Here is a 20,755-nt window from a genome sequence, read left to right as displayed (position 1 = left end):
ATTTGTATCACTGATGTTGTGCATTTCTCTGCAGCATCTCTCCCTCTGACTGGAGGCAGACTGAAGCTCACCGTATTAGCTCAGATTTCTGGCCTGGGGAGAAGTTGTGAAAAGAGTCAAGAACCTGAGATAGAGATCATTGCACGCCCGCGGTGCCCGTCCCCTGTTCCTCAGCCACAACCTATTCCCCCAAGAGCTACCCCCAAAGCGGAGCCTCTACCTGCCCAAACACCCCCCACAACAATTGTGGCCACTGGAGCTATCAGGTAAGCAATGCTACGGAATCGATCGGTCTGTTGGGTTGTTTTATAGATGTGGCACCCATGTAACTTTATTCTTTTATCAGTTCCAACAGGAGCAGCCTCCCGAAACGAGTACTGACACCACAGACCATTTCCCGAACTCCGACCCCTTCAGTCTCTCTTCCTGTGCACACAGCACCACCTAGCCTCCCTGCTGTGCTACGGCCACCCTCCCATCATCACATGAACTTGTTTACACCAACCCAGGCTCTTCCACCCCCTCCGCCACTTCTACAGGTCTCTGGCCACCCCTCGTCCGCTGTGCTGTCCGGTGAGTAGAAATAACGAGGAGACGCTGTCCTCCTAGGCCTCAGGTTTTATGCCAGATGTAGTGGAGATCTGGGGATTAGGCAACACTGTCCTCCTTAAAGCGGATCCGAGATGAAAAACTAACTATAACAAGTAACTTGTCTATATATCTTATCTAAAGTTTAGATAGTTTACACGGCATATCTAGCTGCAAACAGCTTCAAACGTTTGATTATTTATTCCTGTGATACAATGAGGGCAGCCATGTTCTGTTTGTCACATTGTCACAGGCTGAAGGCTGGAGGTGCTATCAGCTTGCCTGTGTGTAAATTCAGTCCCCTCTCCTCCCTCCTCTGCCTCTGAAATCAGTGGCTAGTAACCACCTCCTCCTGCCCAGACTGAGCTCCCATAAGCCCTTGCTACAGTGCCATAGCACTGTAAAAAGCTGTGGGCGAGGCTTGTTTAGTTTATAGTGAATTGGAGTATGAAAACAAAACAAAATAAGTATTTGGCTTGAGGAATTCCCTATAAACTATATGAAAGGAACACAATTATGCAATGAGTAAAAGTTTATCTCAGAACCACTTTAATACCTGAGACTTAGTGATTTATAGGGAGGCAGTTATAGTGTATATTGTGGAGAGGTTATTGTTCGGTATGGAAAGCATACTGCGTATATTGTATTGTAGTATATATGGACACTGTATTGATTAGTCAGTATAGGGATGGTAGTGATCTCTGCGCTCTGCTTGGTACTGGCATAGTGTGAAGGGCGTATGGGAGATGTTTGTTTCTAGGCCCTATATGGTAATCGCATAGTAGGATTGCAAGCCCAAAGCTTGTATGCTGCAAGCTTATCACAATCCTGTGTTCTGCGTTCACCATAAGGGGTCCCCCACCCCTTAAAGGACACCCGAGATGAAAATAAACGAATGAAATAAACAATTGTATCTATCCTCCTTCTCCTAAAAATGACTTAAGATATTCCAGTTTTATTATTTTTTTTTTTTTTAAAGTGTTTTATTATTTTCAAAGTTATAAACCATACAAGCCATAGTGATATATATAACAATATATTGATCATTTTGCTTCAAAATCTCTCTGTTTTCCCCCCCCTCTACTCCCTAACCGAAGCCCTCCCCCCACCCAGGTCACTCCTCGCCAGCGTCCTAGTACTGCCACTGATAATTGTCATTTGCCGCTTCTGGTTGCCTGATCCTATAGGGACTTTGAGGTTATTCTCTTATTGCCAAACGGCCCAGCGTTCCTGCCAGGTCCGCTCTTGCGTACCATGACGTATACTTAAATGGTGCCACCAGATGCTGAATCTCTTGATCTGTCATTGTCTCCAAAAGTAATGGTTTCCATTTCGTGAAGAACTTTTTTGTCCCTTTCTCTTTATTGATGGTGGCGTCCAGTTTTTCAATTTGCATCAAGTGTCCTAGTTCCTCCTTCACATCCCAAAGCGAGGGGGGTGTTGCATAAATCCATTTGTTGTAAATGGTTTTCCTTGCCGCTATAAGCGTGATGTGGACGATGTCTTTAATCGCTTGTGGTTTGCGTTCTTCCGCCCCTGTAGGGGTCACATTGAACAGCATTAGTAGCGGATCTTTTGGTATTGGAGATCTCCCTAGCTTCTCTGTGAATTTGATAACCTCGTCCCAGAAGTCCTGGATCGCTGGGCAGTCCCAGATGCAATGCACCATATTAGCCTTCTTAAATTTACATTTTGGACAATGATCTATATAGTCTGCTCTTGGCTCTTTATAGGTGATGTTAAATGCATATTTAGCCTGGTATAACATTAATAAGTGGGATTCCCTCCATGTTTCATTTACTATTAGCTGTCGTACTAAATTGTTTCCATCTAGTATTTTTTTCTCTAATTGTGGGGATTGAAAATATTTATTCCAGCTCTTCATATTTTGTATCACTTTGCTGTCTTGTCCTACTTTAGCTAGACCTCTCTGTATATCCGATAGTGACATCTTTTCCCCTCTAGGCTTTAAGAATAAATCAAAGGGGAGTATTTTAGCAATTGAGGAGATGTTATTTAGCTTGGCTTTAGTGTAAGATTTAATCTGATTGTAGATTAGAAAATCAGACTTCGGGATCCCATGATTAAGGCACAGTTCACTTAGAGTCAGATACCTGTTTTCTTGTAGTTCTAGTAGGTTCCCCAGTTTGTCTATCCCCTTTTCTGCCCATCTTATATAAGTCTCATGCCACTGTCCCGGTTTAAAATCCGGGTTGCCCTCTAAAGGCATATATTTTGAGATTTTCCATGGCATATTAAAAATCTTTCGTACTTCTCTCCAGGTCACCAAAGTGTCTCTATATATCACATTGTGTTTTAGTCGGAGAGGCAGAGAGGCCCAGCCTGCATGCAGTAGCCCTGTCAGCTCCCAAGGTTCTGCCATCTGTTTTTCTAACTGTATATTTGAAAAATGTGACGTGCTTGCTACCCAATCTCTAACATGTCTGAACATACATGCCAAGTTGTACTTCCTTATATCGGGGAAGGCCAGCCCCCCCCCCATCTCTTTAGGGAGGCACAATCTGGATAGTTTGATTCTAGCCCTTTTACCTTTCCATAAGAACTGGGTAAAGGCTATATTTAGGGCTTTCACATCGGCGTGCTTCAGAAGCATTGGGATTACCTGCATCGGGTAGAGCAGCCTCCCAAAGCTTATCATCTTGATTAAAGCTGCCCTACCCGAAACCCCCAGAGGTATTCCTTGCCATCCTTGTAGTTGTGATATTATTGATTTTACTAGTGGGGTAAAGTTTTTCGTATAAATTGAACTGGGATCTCTTCCTATATCTATGCCCAAATACCGGATCTTTTCCCTTGCCAACTTTACTCCTAGGTTTCCCACTCTTTCTAAGCCTGCATGTTTGGAGAGCATCAGCATCTCTGTTTTGCTCGTATTGATCCTGAAGCCGGAATGTTGTCCCACCTCTTTAATGATTTCCAGCGCTCGAGGGAGCTGTTGCCTCGGGTCAGATAAAAAAAGTAGCAGATCATCTGCGAACAAAGCTTGGACTAACTTCTCTTTTTCTATTTTCAGTCCCTCTAGATTTGTGGTAATCTGCCTTGCCATTGGCTCCAGGGCTAGGTTAAATAGGAGCGGGGATAGGGGGCATCCCTGCATTGTACCTCTCTGAAGTGTAATTGGTCTTGAGAGGAATCCTGGAGTAGCGATTTTAGCTTGAGGGGAGTTATAGAGAGATCTGAACATGTTAATAAATTCCCCTTGAAATCCCATTTTAAATAGTACTGCCCCTATCCAGCCCCATCTAACAGCATCAAATGCTTTCTCCGCATCGAACGTTACTAAAGCACTGTTTTTATATCTGGTGGGGTAGGCTTTTACTTGTTCCAGGGATAGTAGGACCTTGGGTATATTAGTAACTGCCGCTCTCCCTCTGATGAATCCCACTTGCTCCTCCCCTATCAATTTTGGCATAAGGGTTGCCAATCTGTCCGCCATAATTTTGGTAAGCAGTTTGGCATCCTGATTTATCAATGATACTGGGCGGTAGGATCCCGGGTTCAGGGGGTCTTTACCCGGCTTCAGGATCAATTTTATGTGAGCTTCATTTCCTGTCCCTAGTTGGCCCTTTCCTTTTAATGTTCTATTATATACTTTTGTTAAGGTGGGGGAGATCTCTTCTCTTAGGATCTTATAAAATTCCCCCGGGAGGCCATCGGGTCCCGGGGCTTTGTGGTTGTGTAGACCTTTAATCGTGGCTTTGACCTCTTGTTCTGTAATGTCTGCATTTAACATGCCTACTTCTTCCTGGTTTAGACCTGGCAGTTTCAAGTGTTTTAGTATCTCTTCTATTCCCTTCTTATCTGTGCTGTCCGGATCTGAATAGAGCTTTTGATAGTAGTTACTAAAGACCTCATTTATCAATTTAGGGTGTCTCACTACTTCTCCCCTATCATTTTTTAATGCATGTATATCTAGCGGGGCAAAATGGCCTCGGGCTAATAGAGCAAGCAAGCGTCCTGCCTTATTACCGTGTTTGAAATATTTTAGGTCTATGTATGACTTGGATAAAGTTTCCCTATTTTTTAACCATCTGTCCACGTTTAGCTTAGCTGCTATCCATTTTTCCTTTGTATTGTGATCAGGGGATTGCTTGAATGTCTTGTAAGCCTCTCTTACTCTCAGGACTGCTTCTGTATACTTCTTTCCTGTCTCTTTTTTTTTTGTGGCCACGTATGCTATGATCCTCCCTCTTAAGACTGCCTTAGCTGTGTCCCAGAAAAGGAATGGGTTTTGTTCATGTTGCCTGTTATCCACTTTGTACTCCAACCACCAATTTTTTAGGAGGGTATGAAATCCCTCATCACCATATAAGTGCGGGGGGAGTTTCCAGAGGATATCTGTACCCCGCGGTATTTTTTCATGTATGGTTAGTGTCGCTGGGGAGTGATCGGAGATCACCATATCTTCAATTGTGGACCCGCTGATTCTCCCTGTTATGTGTTTTCCCGTAAATATATAATCTATTCGAGAGAATGTCCCATGTGGCGTGGAATAAAAAGAATATTCTCTGTCATATGGGTGCATATATCTCCAGGAATCTGTGAGCTTTAGCTCCGTCTGGAACCGAGCCAAAGAGGACTCTTTTGTGTTTTGTATTTGAGTGGCTTTGTGGGCTTGTGACCTATCTTCTGCCTGAGACATTACGTCGTTCCAGTCACCCCCTATTATTATGGATTCAATATCTTCCTTGGCTAATTGCCATTTGAGGTTGCATAGGAAATGGTCTGTACCTGTATTTGGGCCATAAATATTAAAGATAGTCAACTTGTCCCCTGTTAAGTTCAATCGTATCCCTAATGTCCTCCCTTGCTCATCTGCCCATATGAGTTCTGACTTAGCCCGTAGTGCCTTGCTGACAAGTATAATGACTCCCGCCTTACGTTCGATTGCTGGGGACTCGTAGGCCTCTGCTACCCAGTTTTTCCGTAGAAATTTGGCTTCTCCCGCTTTAAGGTGCGTCTCTTGGAGCAGTGCTACATCCGCCCTTAATTTTTTAAGATGGCGGAGGACTTGTGATCTCTTAGCAGGGGATCTTAGTCCCTTGGTATTCCATGAAATTATTTTAATTGTCATTTGGATCTAATAAGGTTTTGTTTTTGGGAGCATGGTAATTGTCAGCAAAGCGCCCTTCCTGGATAAGGTTATTTAGCGAATCACAATAAAGCATGAGTACATTTCCAAAGTTAAGATTCCCTAGGCAAGGAGTGACCCCCTGATTTCCCCCCCCCCCCCTTCCCCTTACGAAGATTGATAGGGACTTAATAGTCTCTCCCATCTCTTCAGTAGTTATACCTTCAGACTTCACTTCTTCCCTTCACGATCTTATAGGAATAGAATCCTCTCCTTCTTTTGCTCCCAGATCCCCGGACTCCATAATCTTTTTAACTTTTTGCTATAAGCCTGCAACTAGCAAGGAATTTAACAGAATGTTAACAGTATCGCAGACCCCAAGGGTCGCAGGTGCCAGAGACTCACGCTTCCTTCTTTTAGCCATCTGCTTCAGTCTCCTCTTCTGGGGGGCTGTGTGACGTTGTTGGTGATTTAAGAGGGCTGCGTAGTGCTGCCGAGTTCTTAAGGAGTCTTTCCGCATCTTCCGGTTTTTTGAAGATGTAGGTCTCTCCGTTGTTTGCTGTTATTTTCAGGGTGGCCGGATACAATAATGCGAATTTTATCTTTCTCTTCACTAATTCTGAACAGGCTTCGTTGAAGGCCTGTCGTCTTTTTGATACGTCAAATGAGAAGTCATTAAAAATCATGATCCGCTTTTCTTCGTACATCAGTGGTTCACGTCTTGCTTTGAAAGCTGTTAGTATCTTCTGCTTATCTTTGTAGTCCAGATAGCGGACCATTGTTAGTCTTGGGGGCCTTTTATCTCCATATTGCCTGGTCGGTCCCACTCTGTGGGCCCTTTCAGCTCGGCATGTCCCTTCAACACCCAGTAGTTCAGGGAGAGTCTTCTCACAGAAATCCTCCATCTCCTCATTCTTGTGGCTTTCTGAAAGTCCGACTATTCGGAGGTTGTTCCTACGAGAACGATTTTCCAGGTCCTCTAGTCTATCATAGAATATCTTCTCATTCCTGTATGAATCTTCAAGGCGTTTGGTGGCCGAGTCTAAGTCTGCTTCTAGTGTCATTATTCGCTTTTCAGCTTCTCCTAGTCTTCCGGCATGCTCCTGCAATTGTCTTGTCACATGGCCTAGGGATTTCTTAACAGCTCCCTCTACGATCGCTTGTAAATCCGGAGTTATGAGCGAGGCTACCTCTTTTGCTATTCCCCGGTAGTCTCTGTTGTTAAGGGCCCTCTGAGATCCTTCCTCCTCTGCGCTGTCTGCGTCCCATGATCTCTGAGGGGAGCGCGACTCTGGGCTCTGACTGCTTCGCCCCTGGTCCGGCGCCATCTTGTTTTTCACCTCGTCTCGGCTGCCTCTCTTCTCCCTGTTCTTTTTGGTGGAGCGGGTGAGATATTTCTCCATCTGCACCTTTGATTCTCTGGAGTCCGATGTTCGCCGCCTGGTAGTGGGTACTCGGCGTGTTTGAGGCTAGTTTTCACTGATCGGTCCGGGGTCTTTACGGAGCAGCTCCTAGTTCCCTCCGATCATGAAGGCGCCGGAACCGGAAGTCCCAGTTTTATTTTATATTTAAATCAAATTTTTAAGTTTTTACTGTTGTATTGTTTTTGCTCAATGACACATTCATTGAAGTATGCCACAGCTAAAATCTATGAACTATTGACCCTTTTTCTCTTTACTGCTCTAAGAAGCCATTTTCTGCTAGGAAAGTGTTTTATAGTTGTAATTTCTTATCCGTGAAGGTCACACTGTAGTCTGACCCAGTCCTGATTTAGACAGGATCTGCCACTTACATACCTGATGTTTAACTCTTTCAGGCAGAAAAAAAAGAATACCGCATAGTTATTTGTGTGCTAGGCACTGTACATACACATGCCGATCTCATCATGTCGCATCCTTTAACCCAATGTAAATATCCCACCTGAGCCCATCATCGAGTACCATTCATTCCTCCAAGCACTGAATGCCGCAAGTCATATACTCACAACATACACCTTAAAGAGGAACTTTGACCCAGGTGTGAATTTCATTCCAATCTGTAGCTGATATCCCCTTTCCCACGAGAAATTTTTACCTTTACTTTACCTTTTCTCAAATAAAGGGTGGGGGGGAGGGGTCTGTATGGCTGATAATGTGGTGTTGTCAGGGCCATGGCCCTGACAGTTTCCTGCATGTGAACCTCCTTACATTGTAGGGAAAAAAAGTCTGTTTTCTACTGCCAAACAAGTAGCATCTCCCACTGTGCATAGAACTCTTAGTAAATTAACACATCAACTGGCAGAAGTAAAGCTGTCGCTACCTGTGATCAATTTCAGATTGTTAAATCGGGAAATATTTTACAATCTGCAAACAAGTAATTTATAAATATTGTACAGTAATAAGAAATGTTATGAATTATTTATTTTCACAACCATTCCTCAAGTCCACCGTCCAGAGGAAATTAGGCTGACATTTTTGTTAGTCTCTTAAAGCTTAGGCTTTAAGAGACTAACAAAAATGTCAGCCTAATTTCCTCTATCCTATAAGTTCCTATACCTGTTCTAATGTGGTCTGTCTCACTGCAGCTTTTCCTAGTTGCACAGTGGCTGTATTATCTCTGTTATATAATCTAATCTTCTTTCCTCTGACGGCTTTGTCGGGCTCAGGCACTCAGGCAGGAATGTGCTGGTCTGCTTGTGATAGGATAGAAGCTATACACACCCTCTCCACGCCCCCTGCAGGCTCTGTGTGAGTCAGACTGAGCTCCTCTCAGCCTATCACTCTGGTTAGCAGCCATGTCTTTTGTTTGTAAACACTGCCTAAAACTGGCAGTTACAAGCCAGGATCGCAGGGAGTGGCAGAAACGGCACAGAGGGCGTACGAGAGAGAATGGCACTGGAGACTTGGGTGCAGGATTCAGCCGGTATATGGCTTATCCAGGCCGTGTTAATTACTATTCTCCAGCTATTGCTGGAAGCCGAATTATTGTTTTAAAAGCAACTTCAGCGCCGTCTTCTGACGGCGCTGAAGTTGCTCACTGTGCCTGCTATAGCCGTAGTTCCTATTACGGCCTATGGTGGCGCCGGCTGCGCCCAAGTCTCCTGCACTGCTGCGCCCAAGTCTCCATCGCTGGATTCGCCATGTTCGCACAGAGGGGCCCAGGAGAACATAATAGAATGGTACGCTTTTTATTGTAAGCATTTTAGAGTACAGACTCTCTTTAAAGGAACACCATCATTATTATTTTTTTTTATTGTTTACCGTTATCAAATTCTTTTCACAATTTACTGACCGGCCACAGTGAGGGACCAGTAAATCATGAGGGGAGGGGGGAATCCCTCTACCTAAATCTGTTAACCCTTTGTGTATTTTATGCCTTTAGCAGATGACCAGTCTCACTAACAGCTGCTTGTCTCACTGAATGAGTTGTCTGCACTGAGAGCAGAGGAAATGTATCTTATGTGCTGCATAAACATTAGTAATTTTTGTGTGAGACCTGATACCCAGGCTTTTCATACTAAACATTTTTTTTTCTTGCTTTCAAAGAAAAATACCCTGTAGTCTCATATGCAAAGAACAGTAGCGGCTGTGAAACATTAATGCACAGACTGATGATTACAGCTTTTGCCTTTGATATTTAACATGAAAAGTAGGAAAATGTTTACACAGCTACTTAGACGTTATTTGTACATTGTCATTCTAGAACACTTGGTTATTGGTAGTGCTCCTTAAATGTGAGGCGCATAACTCACCATAAGCTTGACATGAGTTCTCCATAACTCCCTGTTTTGTCGTAGCGGACCTTACAATCTTTGGTGGCATGTACGTTCTAATATGTATTTTAATCTTTTTGTTTTCTCAGAACATAATATTATTGGACAAGACATGAGTTCGAGGTTCCTGGCCGCTCCAGGGGGCACAGCTGAGCTTGGTGCAGCAGTCAGACCCATGTACCAGTTCCACCAGCACAACCATCAACATACGCACCAGCACACGCACCAGCACTTCACACCCTACCCTCACAATGTGAGTCTGACCTATCCATATCACCTTTTCCTCTCACATGACTACTTTAAGCCTGATGTATTTCTTCTCTGCCACTTTCAGATGTTTATCTCCTCCCCACTACATCGCCTCCCAACTTGTCTTGTCTGTCCTCTCCCCTAGATGTTTTTTTCTCTACTCTGTCTCCTCCTGATGTGTACTGTAAACATTGTGCTTCCTCACCACCTGATGTGTCCTGCTGTACACAGCATCTATTCTCTTCTTCTTTTTATTCTCTAAATGTGTCCCATACATCTCGTCTGCACTCTGCTCCATCTCCTCTTGATATGCCTGTGCACCTTGTCTGTCCTCTTCCCCATCTCTTCCTGATAACGTCCCGTACACCTAGTCTTTTCTGTCCTCTATCTCCACCTGATGTGTCCTGCTGTACAGAGTCTATCCTCTTCTTTTTTCTTTTTTTTTCCGCTCTTAACTTGTCCTGTATACTTTGCCTATCTATCTTTTCCAGTTGTCTCTTGTACACTTTGTTTGTCCTTTTCTAATTGTGTCCTTTACACCTTGCCTGTCTTCTCCTCCAAATGTGTTCTGTACACCTTGTCTGTCTTCTCCTCCAAATGTGTTCTGTACAACTTGTCTGTCCTCTCCTTATCCTCCAGTTGTATCCTGTGCACCTTGTCTGTCCTCCTTCTTTTTTTTTTTTTTTTTTTTTTTTTTTTTTTTTTTTCCAGATTTGTTCTGTACATCTTGTCTGTCCTCTTTTCCATCTCCTTCCAGATGTGTCCTGTGCACCTTGTATGTCCTTTCCTCAATCTCCTTTTGATGTGTCCTGATCAGAGTCTGTCTTCTCCTCCAGATGTGTCCTGTACACCTTGTCTGTCCTCTCATCCATCTCCAAATGTGTCCTGAACACCTTGACTGTCCTTTCCTCCTACTCCTACAGATGTCTTGTACACCTTGCCTATCCTCTTTATATCTCCTCCAGATGTGTCCTGTACACTTTCTGTCCTCTCCTCCTGCTGCTCCAGATGTGTCTTATACACTTTTTTTATCCTCTCATCCATCTCCAGATGTGTTCTGTACACCTTGTCTGTCCTCTTCTCTCAATATGTGTTCTGTATACCTTATGTGTCCTCATTTCCATCCTTGTTACAGAATGTTGGTGATATTTTTTTTTATATTTTTTCTCCTGATGTTTTGTGGACTTTACGTTATGGCTTTTGCATGTCTCGTCACTCCGTTTTTCTCTCTCTTCACTCTCTAACTTCCTTATTAACCACCGTTCTTTCCCTTTCTTTGCAGTTTGAAAAATATCCGGGTAAAATAGAAAGTCTGTACAGACAGAATGCGAGTAGTGTAAGCAGCCTCTCTTCTGTCATTTCCTCTTCATACTGTTTGTCCACCTCTGTATCTCATCCCGGGACTGAGTCCTCTTCTTTCTTGGCTATGTGGTCTTCCTCCATTGGCTCACAAACCATCCTAGTAATGTTATGTTGAACGGCTTCTCCTAGGCTGGAGGATTGCGGAGACTGTAGGCAATTCACAACTTCCAATCAGCATTTCTTTGCGTTGGTCAGTGGTTAGTTGCAGTTTGCAAGTGTCACCTGGTTGATAGCAGACTGTGAGGAGGTTTGCTGAAGGCTTATTTTAATAGCAGTTCTGCGATACTAGCCTGAATTTTCACTTGTGAAAGGAATCAATCAGATGTTGAGCTTGTTCCATGTTGAGTTGATGCTTTATTGGGTTGTGTTTGTGTGGAGCCATGTTTCATGGTACTGGGATAATGGTGCAAGGGGCAAGGCTGGTGGCCAGGTACCGTGAGACATATCTGCACACTATGCCGCCGTGTTTCTTCTCACAAGTGAAGGACCATGCTTCTGTCCTTATCTGAACCTATTTACATAGTATGAGATTTGAGGTTTATTTTGTATGCTGCCGGTTTTTGTCTTGTTCTTATGGTGTATGTTTATCATGAAAACACCTTTAACTACTCTTACCAATAAATCCAAGGCAGTCTGAATTTGACATATCTGCTTAAAGGACCACTGTCACGGAAAAATGTAAAATACAGATTTTATTGGCAACAGCCCCACCTAGTGGCAGTTCATTTTTCCTAAGTCAAACATTGGTGCTATAGGGGAATATGCCAATGTCAGACATAGGATTTGAAAGGACTAAAGATGTAGCAAGGCTGGTTTGCATCTTTGTATCGTCATTTCCAGAGAGTGTTTGTTTCTTGTATAGAATAAAAACGATACCAGGAATCCCCCAAGAGGAGATGGACTAGTCCAAATCAGATCTTTCAGAATTTTACTACCGAATGTAAGTGACATGAACATAGGAGAAAAGAAATTTATAGTGCATTTCGCTCTGGCAGAGATGTACGTCTTTTATGTATGTGTACACATGTATTTTAAACGCTACAATGTTTCGCAATAGTGGTCCTTTAATCCTGAGGTACTTGGCATTCCTCGTGATATTCTGTTATGACACAGGTGACAGCTGCAGGTTTCGGTGACCTGGTAGCAGACAATCTATAGTAGATTCGTGTCTGGTATGCTGGAATTCCTCTATTCTCCAGTCATCTCTGCCATTCTCAGCCATGGAGGACCCGGGTAAATGTAAGGTACAGTCTGAGCACTGATTCTGGGTGTACTATGCTTTCTCTGCAGTTCTTCCCTCCGTTTTCTCCTGTTATTACTGCACTGCCCCCCGTTCTACCTCCCAGCGTCTCCTTTGGATCTCTACAAGGGGCTTTTCAGCCTAAGGTTAGTTGGTTTTCCTTGTGCTGTAAGAAGTTCTCTTTGTCTGTATTACTGAAGCTGTTGTTTTGTTTGCAGAGCACAAATTCTGAGCTGGCCTCACGATGCTCTGTGCCGCCTCCTATCGCCCATAAGGCTCCTCAGGTGAGTCCACCTGTTGCATGGATCTTGCATTGGGGGGTGGGCAGAACCAGATGTGGCATAATCAGCAGTGTCCTATTATTGGTTTGGCTAGAACCAGATGTGTCACTATGGGAGTGGCATAACCAGCTGTGTCCTACTATCTGGTTGGTTAGAAATAGATGTGTCCTACTATGGGGGTGGGCAGAAGTGTCCCACTGTGAGGATGGGCATAATCAGCTGTGTCCTACTATCGGGTCTGTTTGAATGAGATGTGTCCTATGGGAGTGGGCAAACTAGCTGTGACCTAATATGTAGCCGGTAAAAATGGCGCAGGAGGAGTGCCGGCATAGGCGGCTTTTACTATTATGGGGTAGTTTACAGGGGTTAAGGTTAGGCAGGGGGGCGTCTACAATGCCTTGGAAAGCAATTAGATTGGAGCTTCCAGAGGAGCATCAGAGTGCCAGCTTCCATAAGGGAGATGAGAGGCAGTGCTGTGTGTAAAGTGTGCGTGCCATTGCCATGAATGCGTCGGATATAACACATAGTACGGCTTGGGGCACGGCAGTGCATGTGATGATGGGGCACGTGAATAGATTGCTTCGGAGGTGATTCACAACAAGGTGGGGCCAACTGAAACTAGCTAATGGTCAGGCAGAATGGTGGGGCACGTGATTGGATTGCATCCAAGGTGATTCACAACATGGTGGTGCCAACTGAAGCTGTCCAATTGTGCGAGCCTATGGTGGACTGAGGTGAAAATGATGGAGCCTACACAATACTTCACTAGGATCTAGTTTGAGATTGGTCGGGACTGATGGGAGGTGGGTGGAGGAGCTGGAGATACAGAGGCTGTAGGCAGAAGGTTGGGACTGATGGGGGGTGGGTGGAGGAGCTGGAGATACAAAGGCTGTAGGCAGAAGGTTGGGACTGATGGGGAGGTGGGTGGAGGAACTGGAGATACAGAGGCCGTAGGCAGAAGGTTGGGACTGATGGGAGGTGGGTGGAGGAGCTGGAGATACAGAGGCCGTAGGCAGAAGGTTGGGACTGATGGGAGGTGGGTGGAGGAGCTGGAGATACAAAGGCTGTAGGCAGAAGGATGGGACTGATGGGGAGGTGGGTGGAGGAGCTGGAGATACAGCGGCTGTAGGCAGATGGTTGGCACTGATGGGGGGTGGGTGGAGGAGCTGGAGATACAAAGGCTGTAGGCAGAAGGTTGGGACTGATGGGGAGGTGGGTGGAGGAGCTGGAGATACAGCGGCTGTAGGCAGATGGTTGGCACTGATGGGAGGTGGGTGGAGGAACTGGAGATAGAGGCTGTAGGCAGATGGTTGGAATTAATGGGAGTTGGGGTGGGAGGAGCTGGAGATATAGAGGTTGTAGGCAGAAGGTTGGGATTAATGGGAGGTGGGTGGAGGAGCTGGAGATACAGAGGCTGTAGGCAGAAGGATGGGACTGATGGGGAGGTGGGTGGAGGAGCTGGAGATACAGCGGCTGTAGGCAGATGGTTGGCACTGATGGGAGGTGGGTGGAGGAACTGGAGATACAGCAGCTGTAGGCAGATGGTTGGAATTAATGGGAGTTGGGGTGGGAGGAGCTGGAGATATAGAGGCTGTAGGCAGAAGGTTGGGATTAATGGGAGGTGGGTGGAGGAGCTGGAGATACAGAGGCTGTAGGAAGATGGTTGGGACTGATGGGAGGTGGGTGGAGGAGCTGGAGATACAGAGGCTCTAGGCAGATGGTTGGGGCTGATGGGGGGTGGGTGGAAGAGCTGGAGATATAGAGACTCTAGGCAGAAGGTTGGGATTAATGGGAGTTGGTGGGAAAAGCTGAGATATAGAGACTGTAGGCAGAAGGTTGGGATTAATGGGAGTTGGGGTGGGAGGAGCTGGAGATATAGAGGCTGTAGGCAGAAGGTTGGGATTAATGGGAGGTGGGTGGAGGAGCTGGAGATACAGTGGGATGCGAAAGTTTGGGCAACCTTGTTAATCGTCCTGATTTTCTTATATTAAAGAGAACCCGAGGTGTGTTTAAAGAAAGTTATCTGCATACAGAGGCTGGATCTTCCTATACAGCCCAGCCTCTGTTGCTATCCCAAACCCCACTAAGGTCCCCCTGCACTCTGCAATCCCTCATAAATCACAGCCGTGCTGTGAGGCTGTGTTTACATCTGTAGTGTCAGTCTCAGCTGCTCCCCCGCCTCCTGCATAGCTCCGGTCCCTGCCCCCGTCCCTTCCCTCCAATCAGCAGGGAGGGAATGGATGCAGGCGGGGACTGGAGTTCTGCAGGAGGCGGGGAGAGCAGCAGACTGACACTATAGAGCAGAGATGCCCACACTTTTTCGGCTTGTGAGCTACTTTTAAAAATTAGCAAGTCAAAGTGATCTACCTATGTACAATTTTAGGAGCACACTTGTATCTACAGAATGGAAAATGTAGTGGGGTCGGGATCTACCATGAAGGCCTTCGCGATCTACCTAATGGGCACCCCTGCTATAGAGATAAACACAGCCAGCTCTGACAAGCCGTTTGTCAGCAGCACGGCTGTGATTTATGAGGGATTGCAGAGTGCAGGGGGACCTTAGGGAGGTTTGGGATAGCAACAGAGGCTGGGCTGTATAGGCAGATCCAGCCTCTGTATGCAGATAATATTCTTCAAACCGACCTCGGGTTCTCTTTAAAGGAATTCTATGAAAGTTGTATTATTTTCTGGCACCAGCATTAATCAATATGGCAAAAACAGTATGAATGGTTGCAGCATATGTTTTTACTGTGCAGTGCTTTTTTTTTTTAATCTACCTTCCTGACGCCGTCCCCTTAAGAAACTGACGGCGACGGATCACAGGCGAGTTCATTATTTGAGGGGAATCCTCTTGTTTAGTGAGGCAGTGAAATCACCAGTGCGCATTATACAGCGCGTGTCCCTCCGACAGTTGCTATGAGGAGCTCTCGCTCTTAATCCTTGTTGTGAAAGGAACGTCTGTGTGCCGCTGCTTCATTGGTTAAGCAACGGCAAACTAATGAGCTGGAGGTGGGTGCGTTATTGCTCGGAATGGAGCAGAATGAAGCAGCGGGCCAGCGGCACACAGAAGTTCCTTTCACAACAAGGATTAAGAGCGAGAGCTCCTCATAGCAACTGTCGGAGGGGCACGCGCTGTATAACGCGCTCTGGTGATTTCACTGCCTCACTAAACAAGAGGAATCCCCTCAAATAATGAACTCGCCCGTGATCCGTCGCTGTCAGTTTCTTAAGGGGACGGCGTCAGGAAGGTAGATTAAAAAAAAAAAAAAAAAAAAAAGCACTGCACAGTAAAAACATATGCTGCAACCATTCATACTGTTTTTGCCATATTGATTAATGCTGGTGCCAGAAAATAATACAACTTTCATAGAATTCCTTTAAGTGTTGTTACGGTTAAAAAAAAGTCAAATATATCATATAGGAGACACACACAGTGATATTTGAGAAGTGAAATGACATTTATTGGATTTACAGAAAGTGTGCAATAATTGTTTAAACAAAATTAGGCAGGTGCATACATTCGGGCACCACAAAAAAGAAATGAAATCAATATTTAGTAGATCCTCCTTTTGCAGAAATTACAGCCTCTAAATGCTTCCTGTAGGTTCCAATGAGTCTGGTTTCTGTTTGAAGGTATTTTGGACCATTCCTTTTTACAAAACATCTCTAGTTCATTCAGGTTTGATGGCTTCCGAGCATGGACAGCTCTCTTTAACTCACATCACAGATTTTCAATTATATTCAGGTCTGGGGACTGAGATGGCCATTCCAGAACATTGTAATAGTTTCTCCGCATGATTGCCTTAGTGGATTTTGAGCAGTCGTCTTGTTGAAAGATCCAGCCCTGGCGCAGCTTCAGCTTTGTCACTGATTCCTGGACATTGGTCTCCAGAATCTGCTGATACTGAGTGGAATCCATGTGTCCCTCAACTTTGACAATATTCCCAATCCCTGCACTGGCCACACAGCCCCATAGCATGATGGAACCTCCACCATATTTTACTGTAGGTAGCAGGTGTTTTTCTTGGTATGCGGTGCTCTTTTTCCTGCATGCATAACGCCCCTTGTTATGCCCAAATAACTCAATTTTAATTTCATTAGTCCACAGCACCTTATTCGAAAATGAAGCTGGCTTGTCCAAATGTGCTTTAGCATACCTCAAGTGGCTCTGTTTGTGCTGTGGGCGGAGAAAAGGCTTTCTCTACACAAGGAGATGCTGTATGCGAGAGTGATGCAAAGTGCATTGAATGGTTGAACGATGCACAGTGACTCCATCTTTGAGCCTTAACTTGAACTGAGCCTGTGGTCTTCCATTTCCTCAAACTGTTCCGAACTGTGGAAACAGACAGCTAAAATCTCTGAAACATCTTTCCGTATCCTTCCTCTAAACCATGATGGTGAACAATCTTTGTCTTCAGGTCATTTGAGAGTTGTTTTGAGACCCCCATGTTGCTACTCTTCAGAGAAAATTAAGAGGAGGGAAACTTACAATTGAGCCCCTTAAATACCTTTTCATAATTGGATTCACCTGTGTACTGTAGGTCAGGGGTCACTGAGCTTACCAAGCCAATTTGCGTTCCAATAATTAGTTCTAAAGGTTTTGGAATCAATAAAATTCCAACAGTGTCCATATTTATGCACCTGTCTGATTTTGTTTAAACAATTATTGCACACGTTCTGTAAACCTAATAAAATTCATTTCACTTCTCAAATATCACAGTGTGCGTCTCCTATATGATATATTTAACTGACATTTTTTTTATCGTAACAACCAACAATTTAAACAGGAAAATCATGACGATTGACAAGGTTGCCCAAACTTTTGCATCCCACTGTATAGAGGCTGTAGGCAGAAGGTTGGGACTGATGGGAGGTGGGTGGAGGAGCTGGCGATAGAGGCTGTAGGCAGATGGTTGGGATTAATGGGAGGTGGGTGGAGCAGCTGGAGATGCAGATGGTTGGGACTGATGGGAGGTGGGTGGAGGAACTGGAGATATAGAGGCTGTAGGTAGAAGGTTGGGACTGATGGAAGGGTTGGGGGAGGAACTGGAGATATAGAGGCTGTAGGCAGAAGGTTTGTGTAGATGGTGGGTGGAGCAGCAGGAAATGTAGGGGACTGTGGCAAGACAGCCAGGAAAGAAGGAAATAGGAATCTAGGCTGTTATTGGATGGAGCTGGAAATGCAGCGGCTGAGGAAAGGGGAGGCTCAGCTGTGGAGTATTTGATGTGCAAAAGTTGAAACTGGAAAGGATTAGGTCAGAAAAGCGGTTACTGATATCAGACCTATTTGAACAAATCGAACTAGATTTTGCTGGCTTTTTTGACAGTTGGAGCATGAGAACCCTTTTTTTAAAAAATAAATAAGAGTTCTAGTTTTGTGTTGATCGTTTAGCAGTGCCAAGGTGTATACAATATATGTCTTTTGAGGTGATTTCACATTGATAAAGGGCTGAAATCTGATATTCTAGTGACAGTAAATGACTGACCATCCAGTCACATCTCTCTATATGTTTTTTGTTTCAGATAGCTGAACAGTTCAAGCCAAGGGTAAGTGAACATTTGCTGATACTACAGCTATGTGGAAGGTGGTAGGAACATTCTTATGGCAAGGTCTTCATGCAGGCTTCTGTCTACCTTTCATCTTTCCCTGTTATGTCACCTAGGCTAGACTTTGTTTTCTAGCATCTCACCCTGACCATTAGTGTATGAACCCAAGGGAAAAAGACAGATAATTAACTAAGGAGAGTAAAGCCTCTTGATCCCGAAGAAGCTTCCCACATCCTTTGGTCCCCACCGTTGCTGCACGTGGACCTCCTGGAATAAATCTGACGAGTTTGTCGGCTATGTTACATAGTCGTGCTCCTTTATGCACAAGTGCAGGCGTGCAACCATGCTCCTGCGCAGGTGCAGCGGTACTCGCATGGGTGCAGCATGGCCGCTCTCATGCATGAAGAGGAGTGCAGTTGGGATTTACTTGAGGGTCTGGGGCAGTGGTGGTGGTGGTGATCTCCTGGAGGAGTATGTGGGAAGCACCTGGAGGATCCATAGGTTTCTCTCTTCTTAGGGAAGTATCTGTGTTTTGTTTTTTTCGCCTTAGGTTCACTTTGTCTCCTAAGTATTGCCTAACCCTCTATTCCAACTCCTAAGCTTGTCATTGGTGATTTACTAATGAGTTTTTCAATACACAAAGTGAACTTTAACATTGATCCACGATGATGACACGCTAGAATTGTACATTGGTAATGGCTGACAGTATGCTGACAGTTCTCCTGTTTGTATCACAGAGGTCGGGACGCTGGAATGCGATGCATGTTCGTGTGGCATACATGATCCTGCGACATCAGGAGAGGATTAAGGTATGGTTCGGTCATCATCCAGCCTTTCTAACCTACGACTCTGCACAGAAAGTATACCTCCGGAGCTTCAGTACCTGTAAGCGCCCAGGTCCAGTCCCTGTTTCTCTCCAAGGAGTAGCAAATGAGAATCTAGAAAAACAGGCCAATTTCCCTGGTGCTCCCAGTTACTCCACTTCTCTGTGCCACCCAACACATTGTTGTAATTCCCCCTTGTAAAAGTTCGAGGTGCAAGCTGAGGTTAGTGTCTACAAAGCTCTTGTTGGTTCGGCATGATCCAATCACATAAGCAAATATATAGCGGCTTTCCTAACAGTCTGAAGCTGCTGTCTTCCCAGTCTGCTATCCCCACACAGGAGCTGTGCCTCCTCCATTGCTGGAGACTGGCTGCTCACCCATTACAGATTCCAATAGATTGTTCTAACCTAATAGAGCGATATACCATAGAAGTCCATATTATAAATACATTAAAATGGAGGACGACGAAAAGCTGTTGAGAGCTACGAGACTAAAGCAGACCCGCTCTTGAAGGATTCCTAAGTGATTGCCGCTGCTGTGCACGATTCATACCTGTCATCAGGGGGAGGTTGGTGTTAATTTTAACGCCGGTTGCTTGATTTCTCAAGCAACCGGCACAAACCTATCCGGCAACAGGCAATCCCCCGCCTATGTCGAATAAATGAGACTCTAATTGAATTATCCACTTGCCTAAATACTGGGCTGGTCCTTATCTAATGTAAACTGAGACGACCTGTGCATACCACCATTTCTAGACTCAAAATCAGAAGTAGTCTCATGTGACCTGTGAGGAGAATTGTGAAAAAGAAAGTGGTGAAACCTCTTATGAGAAATCATTACTGTATATGAAAGCAAATATTGGGTTATTTTGCTCAGAATATACTTTGACTAGGATAAAAAAAAACCTTCATAGACTTATAAAGATGAGCATGAACAAAAGAACTAATTGTGGTAAGTATATGGTTTTAAACCTGAAAGGAGCTGGTATGCTTAATGGAAATTATATATTAATCAGTTGGACTTACTCGATGGGTGTTGGAGAACTCTTTCGATGGCATAACTGACCTGTCCACTCAAGCAAGTTAATCTACTCTTATAATACTACATTCCACGATGTAACGTTCTCACATGTTCTCGTTTTTTTGAGCGTATTCTTCTTACTCTTTGCACAATTGGAACTTCTTTTTCTTATGGTCATCAGCCTCTACCTCCTGTCCTCATTCTCTGTAGACTACTTTTCCCATCCTCTTCCTCCTCAGTTAAAACCAAAGTTTATTACTCCTAACAAGACCCAACGTTTCACCGAGGATTTCTCTCTCAGTGGTACATTTAAGGAAAATCTATCTGTGCACCTGGGCAATAGACTAGCACTGTTTTGGTGGCTGCACAGATAGCAGCTGCGGTAACAGTGCACATTGCCTACTCGAGTGCGTGGACATATTTTGCCTAATTCTACCTTTCAGAAAGGGGCCCTTGGTGTAACATTGGATGCTGTTTTGAATAATTAACTTTTGATTTTATCTTGAAATGTTGACTCAATATGTTTGTATTGTGCTACAAAGGAGGATGTGTGATCCACTGTACAGAGCCCTGGGTACACACCCTACAATGTATTGCCACTACTAGATGGAGTGCTAAGCACATAATGTGACTTTCTCATTCTCTTCAGCTCTTCAACTGTCCTATTCTTCAGATTCTTCCTTTGTTTGACTCTGGCCATTATCTTTCTTATTCTCTTGCGCTTTCTTCAACGGTTCTTTTCTTCAGATTCCTCCTCCTCTTCATTTCACTCTTGCCATCATCTTTTTCAGTCTCTTCCTG

The 20,755-nt window shown here is 44.6% G+C and overlaps 1 protein-coding gene across 2 annotated transcripts in view; it reads left to right on the top strand.

Annotated features, from left to right (window-relative positions):
• The window catches only part of FBRS (fibrosin), a 53,842-nt gene that overhangs the window by 23,979 nt on the left and 9,108 nt on the right, over positions 1-20,755 (top strand). Inside the window, exons 7-14 of one of the 2 annotated variants that reach the window (XM_068244129.1) lie at positions 35-266; positions 347-573; positions 9,521-9,684; positions 10,963-11,016; positions 12,333-12,428; positions 12,501-12,566; positions 18,087-18,110; positions 18,848-18,919. In XM_068244129.1, coding sequence (XP_068100230.1) covers positions 35-266; positions 347-573; positions 9,521-9,684; positions 10,963-11,016; positions 12,333-12,428; positions 12,501-12,566; positions 18,087-18,110; positions 18,848-18,919 — 935 coding nt within the window. The remainder of the gene's footprint in view (positions 1-34; positions 267-346; positions 574-9,520; positions 9,685-10,962; positions 11,017-12,332; positions 12,429-12,500; positions 12,567-18,086; positions 18,111-18,847; positions 18,920-20,755) is intronic. The other variant, XM_068244130.1, reaches the window with a different exon arrangement.

Source organism: Hyperolius riggenbachi, chromosome 7 (assembly GCF_040937935.1).
Source record: "Hyperolius riggenbachi isolate aHypRig1 chromosome 7, aHypRig1.pri, whole genome shotgun sequence".
NCBI classification, from domain to species: Eukaryota; Metazoa; Chordata; class Amphibia; order Anura; family Hyperoliidae; genus Hyperolius; species Hyperolius riggenbachi.
This window is presented reverse-complemented; position numbering and strand designations above follow the sequence as displayed.